The 14518-nt window shown below is 43.5% G+C and overlaps 2 protein-coding genes across 3 annotated transcripts; both read left to right on the plus strand.

Annotated features, from left to right (window-relative positions):
• Positions 1-285: 285 nt before the first annotated feature.
• On the plus strand, positions 286-3920 carry LOC144987746 (uncharacterized). Its single transcript, XM_078937063.1, has 4 exons — positions 286-400; positions 655-750; positions 814-971; positions 3238-3920. Exons 1-4 carry the CDS (start codon positions 286-288, stop codon positions 3799-3801), a joined length of 933 nt encoding a protein of 310 aa, XP_078793189.1. The 3' UTR covers positions 3802-3920.
• A 1430-nt stretch (positions 3921-5350) lies between these two features.
• LOC101157574 (NACHT, LRR and PYD domains-containing protein 3) lies at positions 5351-12745 on the plus strand. 2 transcript variants are annotated; one of them, XM_004080580.4, is made up of 10 exons: positions 5351-5434; positions 5512-5639; positions 5773-5910; positions 6734-6802; positions 6915-8703; positions 10309-10470; positions 10555-10728; positions 10829-10996; positions 11760-11806; positions 11879-12745. In XM_004080580.4, exons 2-10 carry the CDS (start codon positions 5600-5602, stop codon positions 12397-12399), a joined length of 3108 nt encoding a protein of 1035 aa, XP_004080628.1. In that variant the 5' UTR covers positions 5351-5434; positions 5512-5599; the 3' UTR covers positions 12400-12745. The 2 variants fall into 2 exon arrangements, with proteins under 2 accessions (XP_004080628.1, XP_078794068.1); XM_078937942.1 differs by having other exon boundaries at positions 10309-10728; positions 11879-12529.
• The last annotated feature ends 1773 nt before the right edge of the window (positions 12746-14518 follow it).

Consider the following 14518-nt stretch of genomic DNA (forward strand, 5'->3'; position numbering starts at 1 on the left):
CACCTTCTAGGATTAAGGCAACACAGCCGATCTGTAAGTGAACATTTAATTGACTTTCGAATACTAGCTGTGGAAGCTGGATGGCCGGACGTTGCCCTAAAAGGGGTTTTCTATCGATCACTTAACAACCAGATCAAAGACCATCTCTGTTCTCAGTCTGAAGCCAGAACGTTCGAGGAGCTCGTTACTGCAGCTCTTCGCTCTGACGTACGACTCCGCGAGCGTCAGGTAGAAAGAGCACATACTGAGAGGAAAACTGTAAATAACCCTGTGTCTAAAACCCCCATGCCAGAATCTCCTTCCATCTCTCGTGAACACGTCACCTGCTCCTCTGAGGAACCCATGCAGATCGGACATTCTAAACTCACACCGGCGGAACGCCGCAGACGCCAGGTAGAAGGTACCTGTTTCTATTGTGGACATTCTGGGCACCATGTGCAGCAGTGCTCCTTACGTTTAAACTCCAAAGCCCCCCGCTAGAAGACAGGCCGCGGGAGGGTTCCTCCACTGTTATTCAGGAAAATAACTTTCTTTATTTACCTGTCAAGCTATGTCACCAGTCTCATGTTCATGTATGCCAAGCCCTCATAGACTCCGGAGCTGAACACAGTTTTATTGACAGTCACTTAGTGTCCAAACTCAGTCTCCCCACAGAACCGCTGGATCATCCTGTCAAGGCAGCTGGACTAGGTGGTCAGCTGCTCACTCGAATCACTCACCGGACCAGACCCGTGCAACTTGTCACCTCTGGTAACCATCATGAAGTCATGCAATTCTATATTACTCAAAAGCTTCAATCTCCTGTTATCTTAGGCTTCCCATGGCTCCGCAGTCACAATCCCCAGTTCGATTGGGTGAATCTTCACATAACTAACTGGAGCACCCATTGCCTTGCCAACTGCCTCCGCTCCGCAGTACCATCAGTTTCTCCCAATCTGGAGCCAGCACCTGATGATATTGACCTCTCCAAGGTACCCTCATGTTATCATGATCTCAGGACTGTTTTCAGTAAAAGCAAGGCAGGAGCTCTACCTCCGCACCGACCTTATGATTGCTCCATCGAGCTATTAAACGGGGCCACTCTCCCCAAGGGACGATTATTCAATCTGTCAGGTCCTGAAAAACTCTCCATGGAAAAGTACATCCATGAATCTCTTTCCTCGGGTCACATTCGTCCTTCTTCGTCCCCCGTTGGTGCAGGTTTTTTCTTTGTCCAAAAGAAAGATAAGACCCTTCGGCCATGCATCGACTACCGAGAATTAAACCAGATCACAGTTAAGAATAAATATTCTTTGCCTCTCATCAGCTCCGCCTTGGACACCGTTCAGGAAGCGCGTGTATTCACTAAATTGGATCTCCGTAATGCGTACCATCTAGTCCGTATGAAGGAGGGGGACGAATGGAAGACTGCTTTCAACACCCCCCTTGGTCATTTTGAATACCTGGTGATGCCCTTTGGGCTCACCAATGCCCCTGCGGTCTTCCAACACCTAGTTAATGACGTCCTCCGAGACTTCCTTAATAGGTTTGTCTTCGTCTATCTTGACGATATTCTCATTTATTCACCCAATCACGATCTCCACATCCACCATGTTCGTCAGGTCCTTGAGCGTCTTCTTGAAAATCGACTCTTTGTAAAGGCTGAAAAGTGCGACTTTCACGTATCTACCGTGTCTTTTCTTGGGTTCATTATTGAGGCTGGCAACATCCGCCCCGATCCAGCCAAGGTTTCCGCTGTCGCCAACTGGGAACCTCCCGATTCACGTAAACAGTTACAACGTTTTCTCGGATTTGCCAATTTTTACCGTAGATTCATACGCAACTACAGCAGTCTCGCCGCCCCACTCACTCAACTTACGTCTGTTAATACACCTTTTGTTTGGAGCCCAGAGGCCCAGGCCGCCTTCGATAAACTCAAGGGGATGTTCATCTCAGCTCCCATCCTGATCCAACCTGACCCCCAACGTCAGTTTATCGTAGAGGTTGACGCCTCCGATACCGGAGTGGGAGCCGTCCTTTCCCAACGTGAGGTTTCCTCAGGGAAACTCAAACCCTGCGTTTTCTTTTTCACGTAAACTGTCACCTGCGGAACGGAACTATGACGTTGGGAACCGCGAACTCCTTGCCATAAAGTTAGCTCTGGAGGAATGGCGTCATTGGCTCGAGGGGGCGGAGCACCCTTTCGTGGTTTGGACGGATCATAAAAATCTCGCTTACCTCCGTTCTGCCAAACCCCTAAACTCCCGTCAGGCCCGCTGGTGCCTCTTTTTTGATCGGTTTTCATTCATCATTACTTATCGACCCGGAAGTAGGAACGTCAAACCCGATGCATTATCTCGCATCCACAGTAATCATGACCTAGAGGAGGCCACTCCCATTATTCCACCCACCTGCGTGGTCGGTAATCTCACGTGGGATATCGAAACGCGGGTCCTGCAGGCTCAGGATGAGGAACCCGATCATCCTCCTCCCCCCGCTAACACTCTATACGTGCCTTCCTCTCTGCGTTCGGACGTTCTGGTTTGGGGTCACACTTCTCGTGTTTCTTGTCATGGGGGTGTCCAAAGAACGCTCAGTCTCATTAAGCGCAGGTTTTTCTGGCCCACCCTAGAACGGGATGTCAGGGAGTTTATCGCCGCTTGTGATATTTGCGCCAGATCCAAATCTTCCAATTTGCCTCCGGCTGGTTTACTTCACCCTTTGCCCATCGCTACTCGCCCTTGGTCCCATATTGCCCTAGATTTCGTCACAGGGTTGCCTCCGTCACAAGGCAACACTGTCATCCTTACAGTCGTTGATCGCTTCTCTAAAGCGGCTCAGTTCATTCCATTACCTAAACTCCCCACCGCCGCTGAAATGGCGGACATCCTGGTCCATCAGGTTTTCAGAAACCACGGGATCCCCAAGGACATAGTTTCAGACCGGGGACCTCAATTTGTGTCCCAGGTCTGGAGAACCTTTTGCTCCGCCCTGGGTGCTACCGTTAGCCTCTCCTCAGGTTATCACCCCCAGTCTAACGGCCAAGCGGAGCGTGCTAATCAGGAGCTGGAAGCTGCCCTCCGTTGCCTGGCTGCCCAGAATCCCTCCACCTGGTCCAAGTTCCTAGTATGGATTGAATACGCTCACAATAACCATCCCTCCTCTGCCACCGGTTTATCACCATTCGAAATATCCCTTGGTTATGCACCTCCGCTGTTCCCCTCACAGGAGTTAGATTTGGCCGTTCCCTCTGTGCAGCATCATCTGCAACGTATCCAGCGTATCTGGCGCCAAGCTAAAGCTGCCCTTCTGCGCACTCGGGAGAGCAACTGCCGTCTGGCTAACCGTCGTAGGAGAGCGGCCCCAAATTACCAACCTGGGCAAAAGGTTTGGCTTTCCTCCAGGAACATACCCCTTCAGGTCACCTCACGCAAGCTAGCACCCCGTTACATTGGTCCTTACATCATTGACGAAATCATCAATCCTTCCTGTGTTAAACTACGGCTCCCGGCTGCTTTAAAGATTCATCCCTCGTTCCATGTTTCCCAGATCAAGCCCTTTCAGGAAAGCTCCTTGTGCCCGCCGTCCGCTTCCCCACCACCCGCCCGGCTCATTGACGGCGCGCCTGCCTTTACGGTCTCTCGTATTCTGGACATTCGCCGCCGGGGCCGTGGTCACCAGTACTTGGTGGACTGGGAGGGTTACGGTCCGGAGGAGCGCTCCTGGATCTCCCGCTCCATGATCCTGGACCGTTCCCTCCTGGACGACTTTTTCAGGGCCCACCCTGACCGCCGTCCTGGACCGCCTGGAGGCGGTCGTTGAGGGGGGGGTACTGTCACGGTGCCTGTCAGTTCACCTCCCCCCCTCCTACAGCTCTCACCACCTTGCTGATTGGAACCAGCTGATCCTCATCTTCTCATCATCCTGCCGGTCTTCTTAAGGGAGCTTTCACCAGAATTCTACACCAGTTTGTTATACTCACTCCGGTTCCTACCTTGGTCACGCTGGTTCCTCCCCTCCACGCTGGTCCTGCCGTCCTCGGCATCCACGCCTCGTTCCAAGCTGGTTTCCGCCGTCCTCGGCGTCCACGCCTTACCTCAAGCCGGTCCCGCTGTCCTCAGCGCCCAAGCCTCGCTCCCTCTGGATCCACAGTTCGACGCGTCCTCGTGTCGCCCCCTCCCCTTCATCTGCATCAGCTCAAAGGAAACACCAAGTTCAATCCACGGAGGAGATACGTCCACATCCCCTCAGAAACTTATTTACCTCTGGTAAAATAAATCCATTTAAAGTCATCCTTGCTGTTAGTTTTCTTCCGGGATTCAGCATCTGGGTCTGCTACGTCTACGACGCCATGACATCTGCACCGCTATGATTTTTTATTATCTGTTATATCATACTGTTTGGCAGGCATGTGCACACTATGCCGTTGGGGTGCTTGTAGGATGTCTGTGTTTAAAATAAAACCATCTGTATTAAATTTGACTCATGTTGAATATGCCTGTGTCACATTGTGCCAACTTAAATAGTCTCCAGTTCTTTAGTGCTGTGATGTTTAACAGTGCACACCCAGAACTAGGGGATTTTAACGTACACATTGAAAATCCTTCAGAAATGTACGTTTGGGATTTTGTGAACATTTTAACAGCTTTGGATTTTGTCGAACATGCCAATGTGCCCACCCACAACAGAGGTCACACTCTGGATCCCATCATTACTCACAGCTTGAAGGCCTTGGTGAGCTCTGTTGTGGATGTAGGCATTTCTGATAATTCATGTGTGATTTTTAGAGGTCATGACTGCATAATTGAGAGGCTCCCTGAGAAAACCATTAGAAGGCCCTGTATACACCCTGAACTGGCTGCAAACTTGATCTGACATTTGGAAAACCAGCAACCAAATCTTTCGTATCCATCTGTGGATTTTAACTCAGTACAATTCTGAACAGAAGTAAAATTTTAGTGAGTAAAAATTTTAACTCATGACAAAAAGTGAAGTGACTTCCTTGTTTTTATAAATTTCTTTTCCTTTTTAACTCACATCAGAATTTTAATCGACATGCGCCAAAAAAGCATTTCTGTTAATTTTTAAAGAGATTAATTACGTTTAAATAATAATAATAATATCTCAGACCGGATTTAACACATGAAGCACCGTACATATTAGACTTTAATATTTTACTTTTGTGGCTTGATCTGTAATTATAAAGAAAAAATAATGTTTTGTTGTATAGGAGCAAAGTTCTTCTTCCACTGCAAAAAATTTGTCTGAAAGAGAGAAAAAGAAAACATAATCTGCTGAACTGTGGAGATTGAAGCCATTGTGGTTTGGCAATACGTACAAAAAGACTGCAGACATGAACTGCTGCTTCCTGTTTTCTCATTAAAATGCAGACAGGAAACAAAGACTTTTGCATCAGACACTGAGAGAATCAGATGGCAGTTCACATCAACGTTTGGTAAGTATTTTCTCATTTATTTATCATCTGCACTAATGTTTTAGTCCTGTATTCAGAGACGTTCGATTTCTGTGCAGTGTGTGCGACTGTTGCTCTAAATGTCAGGAAGTTGGTGACTGAAACCGGGTCCATCCACTGACTATGTAAGGGTGTTGAAAAACCCAAATGGAGTGTGTTGCTGAACAGATACCTGAGGTGTTTCAAGGTGAGTTGGAATCTTCTGTTACACAAAAAAGAACAGATACAGAAAAAAATACAGAAATTCTTTTGATTTTTCCCATTCACTGTATTTTATCCTGTAACCAAGTGCTAAAGCTGAGCTTGGCTGTTTTTTTTAGAGCCCGTTTCCTCAAGTCAAGCAGCAGTTCATCATTTCCAGCCCATCTTTACTGCTTATGGAGGCAGCAGTATACTTGCCCCGTCCATTATCAATTCCACAGTCGGCACCTTCACCATCAACTTTCAACAAGACCAAGGTAGATGAAGAGAAACATACAATTTACAGTAGAAGTATTATACATAAATGGTTCCACACACTAATAACAAAAATAAAGGATTTTGGGGGGATTTAGGGAATTAAATACAAGTTCTACAGAAAGTAATTGTATATTTTATTTTGTAAATAGTTTTACCCTCTTCCGTTATTTTCACCAGTGAGCAGAATCTGCTTCAAATGATCACATTTGGGTTTGCCTGAGACCTTCCAGGCAAACCTTTTGTTACCGGTGTATTCCATATAATCAGAAACTCTTAAAACATAAACGTTTTAAAAGCTGGATTATTTCTGATACATTGATGTTCTGGCAACTGGGATTCAATTATTGGCCTTTTTTGAGTTAAAATCTCTAAATATTTAAAAAATAATTCATTTTGATTTATAATATTCGGAACTTTTTGTAGTAAATCACTAGATAATGGTGGTTTTATACTTCTTTTAGGGTCATGCTGCCACATTATGATGCTCACACCTCCATGTTTTTTTGTTAGCACCATGCATTATTGCCTGAATCAGTTTTATGCAAAATAACGTTAATTTAAATCAGTACTTTTATGTTCTTTGACTTGATTTCATTCTGTAAAAATTCAAGACATGTAGAGAAAAAGGTATTTTTTCATTGATCACAAAAAAAAGATTTTTGATTTAGTTTTTAAAGTTATTTTGTCAAGTAGATGTAAAAAAAAAACTTTTTTTTTATTCAAGGGCGCATTTTTTTCATTTAAATCAATGTGATTCATGTTGCAAATATTTTTAGCGTTTGTAAATCAAACTGCAATTTGACCTCATGGCTTCTTTCACAGGTTTTGCTGATGAACTGAATGAAGAATCCAGTCAAGACAACACAGCCAATTGTAATACAGAGGTGACCGGTGAGGGAATTCTGTTCCTGAAAACTGTCAATAAAAATGAGAAAACGCAACTTGGTTGCTTAACATCAGAAAAATGTAACTGTTGTTCCTTAAATTCTTTCTTTTTTCACAGATAACAAGTTTGCAGAACACCAACAGAAACTGAAAGTGGTCTTGAAGAAGAAGTTCAGTTATTTGCACGAAGGCCCGACGAGCAGTGCAAGCAAAACCCTTCTCAACCAAATTTACACAGAGCTCTACATCACTGAGGGAGGAAGCTGTGAGGTCAATAAAGAGCATGAAGTTCGCCAGATCGAGACGGTATCCAAAGTGAGAGCCACTCAGGACAAAGTCGTCCACTGCAATAGCCTGTTCGAGCCCCAACCAGGAAGAGACTGCCCCATAAGAACTGTGGTGACGAGGGGGGTGGCTGGCATTGGAAAAACCGTATCCATCCATAAATTTACTGTAGACTGGGCAGAAGGGAAGGCCAATGCCAACATAGATTTTGTATTTCCGCTTTCTTTCCGGGAGCTGAATTTTCAGAAAAAGAAAACGCTGAGTCTGGAGGATCTTCTGAAAGCGTTTTACCCGGATATTAAAGAAGGACAAATCTTTGCAAACAATGAAATCAAAAAGCTTTTCATCCTGGACGGTCTGGATGAGAGCCGGCTCTCTTTGGATTTCCGCAACAGTGAAATCATTACAGAGATCACGCAGCCAGCAACAGTTGCTGTCATTCTGACCAACCTCATCAGGGGAAAGCTTCTGTCTTCGTCTCTGGTTTGGATCACGTCCCGTCCCGTAGCTTCCAGCCAAATCCCCGTGGAATGCATCGACCTCCTGACCGAGGTGCGAGGGTTCAACAACCTACAGAAAGAGGAATACTTCAGGAAAAAAATTGAAGACAGGGAGTTGGCACAGAAGGTGATCAGCCACGTGAAATCCTGCAGAAGTCTGCACATCATGTGCCACATTCCGGTCTTCTGTTGGATAGCAGCAAGCGTGCTGGAGAAAAAGTTGCCAAAAAAAGACAGCAATGACACGCCAAAGACTCTCACACAGATGTACATCTATTTCTTGTCGTTGTTTGTGGAGAACATGAAGAAGAGGCTGCCAGAAAGAAGACAGTCAAGTGCTGAATGTGTCAAAGCTAACCTGCTGGCTTTAGGTAAGCTGGCTTTCAAAGAGCTGGAGAAAGGTCACCTGATCTTCTATGAGAGTGACCTCAAACTGAACGGCATCGACGTCGCCCAGGCGTCCATGTTCTCTGGAGTCTACACACAAATCTTCAACGAGGAGTTGACTCTCTGTCAGGAGAAGATGTTCTGCTTTGTGCATCTGAGCATCCAAGAGTTCTTTGCAGCGTTGTATGTTTTCCTCACCTTCCACAACGACAACAACAACGTTCTGGTTAAAAAGTCCTCCTCCTCCAGATGGTTTCCATTCAGAGAATCGTCAGAGCTCAACCTGTACAAAGCAGCCATAGAAAAGGCATTGCAGAGTGAGAGTGGGCATTTCGACATTTTCCTGCGCTTCCTTTTGGGCCTGTCGATGGAGTCCAACCAGGTGCTGCTAAAACATCTAATGACCACCGACAGAACTCACCAAAGGACAAGAGCTGAGGTCCAAAAACACATCAAGGAGAAGATCAAACTGAGCCAATCCCCTGACAGGTGCCTCAACCTTTTTCACTGTCTGAACGAGCTGAACGACCACTCTCTTGTCCAGGAGATCCAGAGCCACTTTGTTTCAGGACGTCTGAAGTCCGCTGACCTTTCACCTGCTCAGTGGGCCACTCTGGTTTTTGTTCTGCTGACCTCAGAGGAGGAGCTGCAGGAGTTTGACCTGAGCAGATTCAGCAGGTCGGAGGAGGCTCTCCTTAGGCTGCTGCCAGTCATGAGAACAGCCCAGGTGGCAAAGTAAGTTCCTGCAGGTTCCTTGATAATCCTCAAGGAACCTGATGAATCAACAGCCAAACCAGTACTCTACTCTGGAACTTCAAACCTCTAAATAATTTATTCATAGGTTTTACTCAATAAAAAAACATATAAATAATTATAAAAGATTTAGTCCTCTAACATGTTTACATCTGAAAATGTCAAAATCATCCCTTGGCTTGATTAAAACTGCAATAACTTTAATAAACATCTTCTGAGGCGTTTATTGTGACAATAATACAATCCACCATAGTCAGATATAGGTATGGAACGGGGGGGGGGGGGGGGGGGGGCATGTCCCGCTAAATGCCAGTGACCCCCCCACCACCACCCACCCACCCACCAAAATGTGTTGGCTTGCAAAATTCCACAGCTTTTGTGTGACGCTTCTTATTAAATTTAGAAGAAAATGTCACATGGATCAAAAGAAATGATTAAATGAATTGATATGATGATTTTCAAAGCATTTTAGGGGATCTGATGGATTTTACATCCTAAACTCTTAGCACCCCCAGACCCCCCCCCCCCCTCTGAAATTCTACCAGATGTTCCTGATGTTCTATGGGGGCTGGCTAAATCCTCCTTCGTAGTGGGAAAATTCACATATTTAAGTATTTGTTTTTACATCAACCAAAGTGTGGGGGGAAAGTACTAGTATTTCTTAAGTGGCAACATTTTAGTTTGCTTTATTGAATTTGGTTTTTAAGACCTGGAGACCTGGAAAGCTGACCCTCAAAGGGCTTCTCCTGAAAACATATTTCTGTGACGCTGAAGGTGTTTATGGTGATTTGTGAACCTGGAAAAGCCTTCTTCACAGCACTGAAGGACAGAACCTCAAGCTGGCTCATACATTTACAAAGAAAACAAGCCCAAATCATAATTCCTCCACCTCTGTGCTTCTCTACAAACACAATTTGATACTTTCTTTTTTCAATTTCTTTAAAGACGAATTCAGTTTAGGATAAATATCTCAATTTTCCTCATTTATTTTAGAATTTGTGGTTATAACTTTTGATTGATAATCTTTTAACCAAGAGTTAGTCGTTATTCGTGCATCTAATGTAAACTGCCACATTTTAGATTATGTCATTTACATAATAAAAGTAAAGTTGTTCCTTTTTAATTGTTGAGGTTGTTAAATGGTATCATTTGATAAACTTGTGATAAGCTGGAAGATGAACCTTTTTAAGAGAAGAAACCTTCAGATGTACAAGCTTCTCTTTTTTTTAGTGTCATAGTGAGTCTTTACCTTTGTTGGCTTAATGAATGCAAGTCTGGAGAGAAAATCCACTGAATGCATGATATAAATGTAAAATATTTACTGAAGCAGGGAGTTCAAACATAATTATAAACTAATGCAGCCAGAATTATTGCTGCTTAGTTGAGGAATAATGACCTATTTTATCCTCTGAAATTCTGCTATTAGTGTATATTCTGCCTTATTAACTAATTATAAAGAAAAAAAACTTCCAAAATCTGCAGATAAATGAAAATAATTTTTTTTATTTTTTTCATAATTGTAATTAAATAATGTGTTCTACAGAAGCTTTTTCTTTTTTGCATGTTAACTTTCCTTTTCTGCTGCAGGCTGAATGCATGTCATCTCACTATGACCTGCTGTGAAAAACTTCCAAATGGCATCAGGTCCTCCCAGCTGAGAGAACTGGACCTGAGCAACAATAACCTCACAGATGAAGGGTTTATGCATCTCTTTGTGTCTCTGAGGGACAGCAAACTGCAGACACTCAGGTGTGACTCCAGCTTTTTCTTTCTCCAAATCAGCATTCACTTTGACATTTATGGCCTTAGATTTTTTTATTTTTTTTTTGATAGATTGAGAAGTTGTGACCTTACAGAAGAGAGCAGTGACAGGCTGGCAGCAATCATTAGTTTTGCCTCCTGCGAGCTGACAGTCCTGGACCTCGCTGACAATGACTTTAAAGACACGGGAGTCAAAAAGTTGTCCGGCGGATTAGGGAGCCCTCATTGTAAACTCCAGAAGCTTGAGTAAGTCTGTTGTGTAGAAATGCACCAACGGAGAGTTTACGATCTATTTTAGTTGGACATCAGCTGACTGGGTAACCTTGCTTGTTGTTTTCCTTTGAAGTCTGTCCTTCTGCAGGGTGACAGAGCTGGGCTGCACTTTCTTGGCATCGGCGCTAAATTCATCTGGGCTAAAAGAGCTGGACTTGAGCTACAACCACCCTGGAGAATCAGGCCTGATGCTGCTGCAGATGCTAAAAGAAGACCCACAATGCAGTCTGCAGAAACTCGGGTATTAAAGCTGAACTATAAGTGAGGCAGACGTCATATCAAGAGGGTTATATGTAGAATGATTTATATGAAGTGTGATGTAATGACTCACTGCGGTCATCTTTGATCTACTTTAAAAGCGTTCCCATTGTTCATTTAATAACAATTGTGCTGATTTTAGCTAAACTCAAAAAACCTGTGTTGTTTTTTAAATCAGACAGAACAGCAGTAGTTTGTCAGAAATTTGCCTCAGAGGGGTGGGCGGGACTGTTGGCAGGGAGTTAGCCCAACCCCCACTTCCCATCACCCATTGGTTTACACGCTCTCCCAATAGCATACAGCCCCCACACCCCCGACCTAGAATTGGCGGTGCAACAAAAAAGGTCAACAACGTTGCAGCTATCCAGATGTGCAGTTTTGAGTCAGATACCAGCTCAGACGAGGAAAAATAAGACGTTCATGGATCTATTTGTCTGCAAGTTGATGCATCAGAATAGAGCGTTTGATCCGCCTTGCATATTTTCTACATCACAAATAATTTTTTTTAAACAGCCTTTTTTAAATCTACTCCTGATTCACAACCATTTGAAAGAAGAAAACCCAGAAATGACGTTTTAAGCTCAGTTTTTCTTTAGAAATGTTCCTCATCATCCGAAAAATGCCACAAGAACACATTTTAAACAGCAAAAAGACATTTTTCCTCAGAGTGGGGCAATTTTAAGAGCATCATAAAAATATTTTGTGTAATTCAGCTTCCCAAAAAAGTTGTGTTCTGGATTTTTCAGTGTGGATCAGTGCCGAGTATTCCGGATCCAGCCTAGTCCAAAGAAATGTAAGTGATCAGCGGTTCACCCTCTGATTTGTTTAAATCTCTTCTCTTACATTTTTTTTTATCTATTTTCAGACTTCATGGATGAACTCACTCTGGATCCCAACACAGCACACAAAGACCTCTCACTGTCTGACGGAAATAGGAAAGCAAGACGCTGGACAAAGCTGCCGTACCCGGATCACTCGGAGAGGTTTGATTTCCAGAGACAGGTGCTGTGCAGGGAGGCCCTGACAGGACGCTGCTACTGGGAGGTTGGATGGAGTGGTCCGGTCAGAATAGGAGTGGCGTACAAACAAATGGGCAGGAAGGGGGAGGGTCAGGACTGCTCGTTGGGCTACAATGACTCCTCGTGGGCTCTGAGCTGTAACAAAGACAAGTGCTGGGCTCTGCACTGTGGAGTGAAGGTCGATGTGACAGTCGCACCCAACAGCACAGTTGGGGTTTTCCTGGACTGGTCTGCCGGGAAGCTCTCCTTCTACAGCGTCTCCTGTGGCTCTCTGACCCTTCTTCACACCTTCAGCACCATCTTCACAGAACCCGTGTGTCCCGCGTTTCATCTAGGCTGGGCGGACTCTACAGTGCAGCTGTGCTGATGGATGTCCTGAGACTCTTGTTTGAACAAAAAGCTGGAATTTAGACTGATAGATTTGACTTCCCAACCAAACAGACGCATCTATACTATATATTCTATAGTAAACGTTGATTTATTGCCTTAATGCATTCATCAGTTTGAAATGTCTGGATCCTTACCTCATAATGTCAAATATGGGGTTCCTCAGGGCTCAGTGCTCGGCCCAACCCTCTATACTGTGAATCAAAAACTAAATCTTAAGAAAGTAAAAGACTCTAGTTTAAAGATAGATTATCTTGTTTTCTGTCTTGCAAGAAAAATAATCTTATCAATAAAGTTTTCCAATGGCAGAATAATATCAGTTTAAAGAACGTGTCTTTGTGACTTTTTTTAAAATAAGAATTCCTCTTGAAAATACCTTTTTTTTTACCCCTTTTGGCAGATTTTTTAACATTTTTAAATTTTTGAGAATTTAAGGAATTTTTAGGGGCTCTGTTTTTTCAGAAAGTTTTGGAATCTCATTTCCCAGTTACGGACAATATTTCTCAATGGCTCTGAAGCCGAAGCCATCATTCTATCCCCTTTTCTGCTAAACTGAGGATGAGGTTCGATTCTGGACTCGCCTACAGAAATATTCCAGTTACACCTTTTTCTTTCCACCATCGCCGGCTTTGCTTAACCCCGTCCATCCTGGTTTTCTGCTGCTGCTAAAAAGGTCGCTCCTTTGTCTCTTTAAGGCTGGACCCCTGGGAAGCCCTTCTCATTGTGATTGCTGGGAGGAGCTTATTTTCTAATATGTGCAGCATGAAATGTATGCCGTCTGCTAGGTGGTGTAACGGTTTGCACTCCTGCCTCACACTGAGAGGTCCTGGTTCAAACACCAACTGGGCCCTTTCTGTGTGGAGTTTGCATGCCTTGCACACCTTGACCCCCCCCCCCCCCCCCCACACACACACACGTTTTTCTGGTGACATCTACTGTCACATAATTGCAAGAAAACAAGTTTTTTTTCTCGTAATGACATGTTTTATTGACGGGGTAACAAAGAAAATACTTTTTCTTCCATTTTCCTACAATCTGCAGCAAAACAAAGCAGTTTTTCAGAGAAAGTATCGAACACCTAAAGAGCTGATCAATGTATAATTGATTACTTTAAATGTTGTTCTAATAAGAGCCCCCAAATGAGTCATCATCATTTAAGGAAGAGGTTGGCGCGGCTACAGTTCAGTGATCCTGTGGTTGTCATTTTCATCAGTGACCAAATGAAGGGATCAGGCCGTCTACATGTTACAGGATGACGGGGAGGTGAAGGCTGCAAGGACTGTGTGTTATTACGAGAAAAGAAACGTGTTTTATTATAAGATAGTATCACGAGAAAACTGGCAAGAAAGAGCAAGGCAGGCAGTCCTCGGATTGATGCAATGTGTGCAAAACGTAAATAGTGGCTGTGTGACACGGCCTTTATGTCACATTTATGAAAAAATCATGTCAATAACTGAAAGCAAAATGAAAAGTTTGATTTCAGTTTCTGTTTGCATAATGAAAACGCTGGAACGCTCGTTTGTTTCCCTCTAAACAGTCTTTGAGACAGAAGTAAGTTTTGTTTTTCGCCTTTTTAACCATTTCTAGTGAAAGCAGTTTGAGCTTTTCAGGTCATCCGCTGATGATCTTTATTTTTGGACTTTTACACAATGTCTTAAAAAAGGGAACATGTCTATTAACTTTGGGAATTGTAAAAAAAAATGTTTTTCAAAAATATCAATGTAGAATTATTGACATTATATTAACATTTTATGAGGGTTTGTTTTAAACAGCTGCTAACAAATTATCAGTTTTTTTTTTCATAGCTGCTTATTTAGTTGAACTGACAAAAAGCGATGTTATTCAACAAAAGTAAATAATTTTAGTCCAAATTTTTTTAAAACATTTATCTGCTTTTCCCTTAAATTCTTTTTACGTCATGATTTCAAAGTGATGGCTAAATCCAGAAGTTCTACTGGAAAAACTTGTTTTTAAGAGAAACGCTGTTTTATCAGCAGGTTGCTCTCTGTATTAACCCCTAAAACTTCTCAGAGGTGGAAAAAATACAAATAAATGAACCTAAGCAGTGATATAACAAAGATGTAAACACAAATGTAAAG

The sequence above is a fragment of the Oryzias latipes genome, chromosome 19, assembly GCF_053564925.1.
Source record: "Oryzias latipes strain Hd-rR chromosome 19, Olatipes_Hd-rR_3.1".
Lineage (NCBI taxonomy): Eukaryota > Metazoa > Chordata > Actinopteri > Beloniformes > Adrianichthyidae > Oryzias > Oryzias latipes.

What these genes read in the sequence shown, in the direction of transcription:
- LOC144987746 (XM_078937063.1), top strand. Translation starts at nt 286, where the DNA reads ATGCCAGAATCTCCTTCCATCTCTCGTGAACACGTCACCTGCTCCTCT. An exon ending in CCGCAGACGCCAGGTAGAAG is followed by an intron (nt 401 to 654) that starts GTACCTGTTTCT and finishes GTCTCCCCACAG; the next exon opens with AACCGCTGGATCATCCTGTC. An exon ending in ATGATATTGACCTCTCCAAG is followed by an intron (nt 972 to 3,237) that starts GTACCCTCATGT and finishes CCCTCTGTGCAG; the next exon opens with CATCATCTGCAACGTATCCA.
- LOC101157574 (XM_078937942.1), top strand. Translation starts at nt 5,600, where the DNA reads ATGGAGTGTGTTGCTGAACAGATACCTGAGGTGTTTCAAG. An exon ending in TTGTAATACAGAGGTGACCG is followed by an intron (nt 6,803 to 6,914) that starts GTGAGGGAATTC and finishes CTTTTTTCACAG; the next exon opens with ATAACAAGTTTGCAGAACAC. An exon ending in AGAACAGCCCAGGTGGCAAA is followed by an intron (nt 8,704 to 10,308) that starts GTAAGTTCCTGC and finishes TTTCTGCTGCAG; the next exon opens with GCTGAATGCATGTCATCTCA.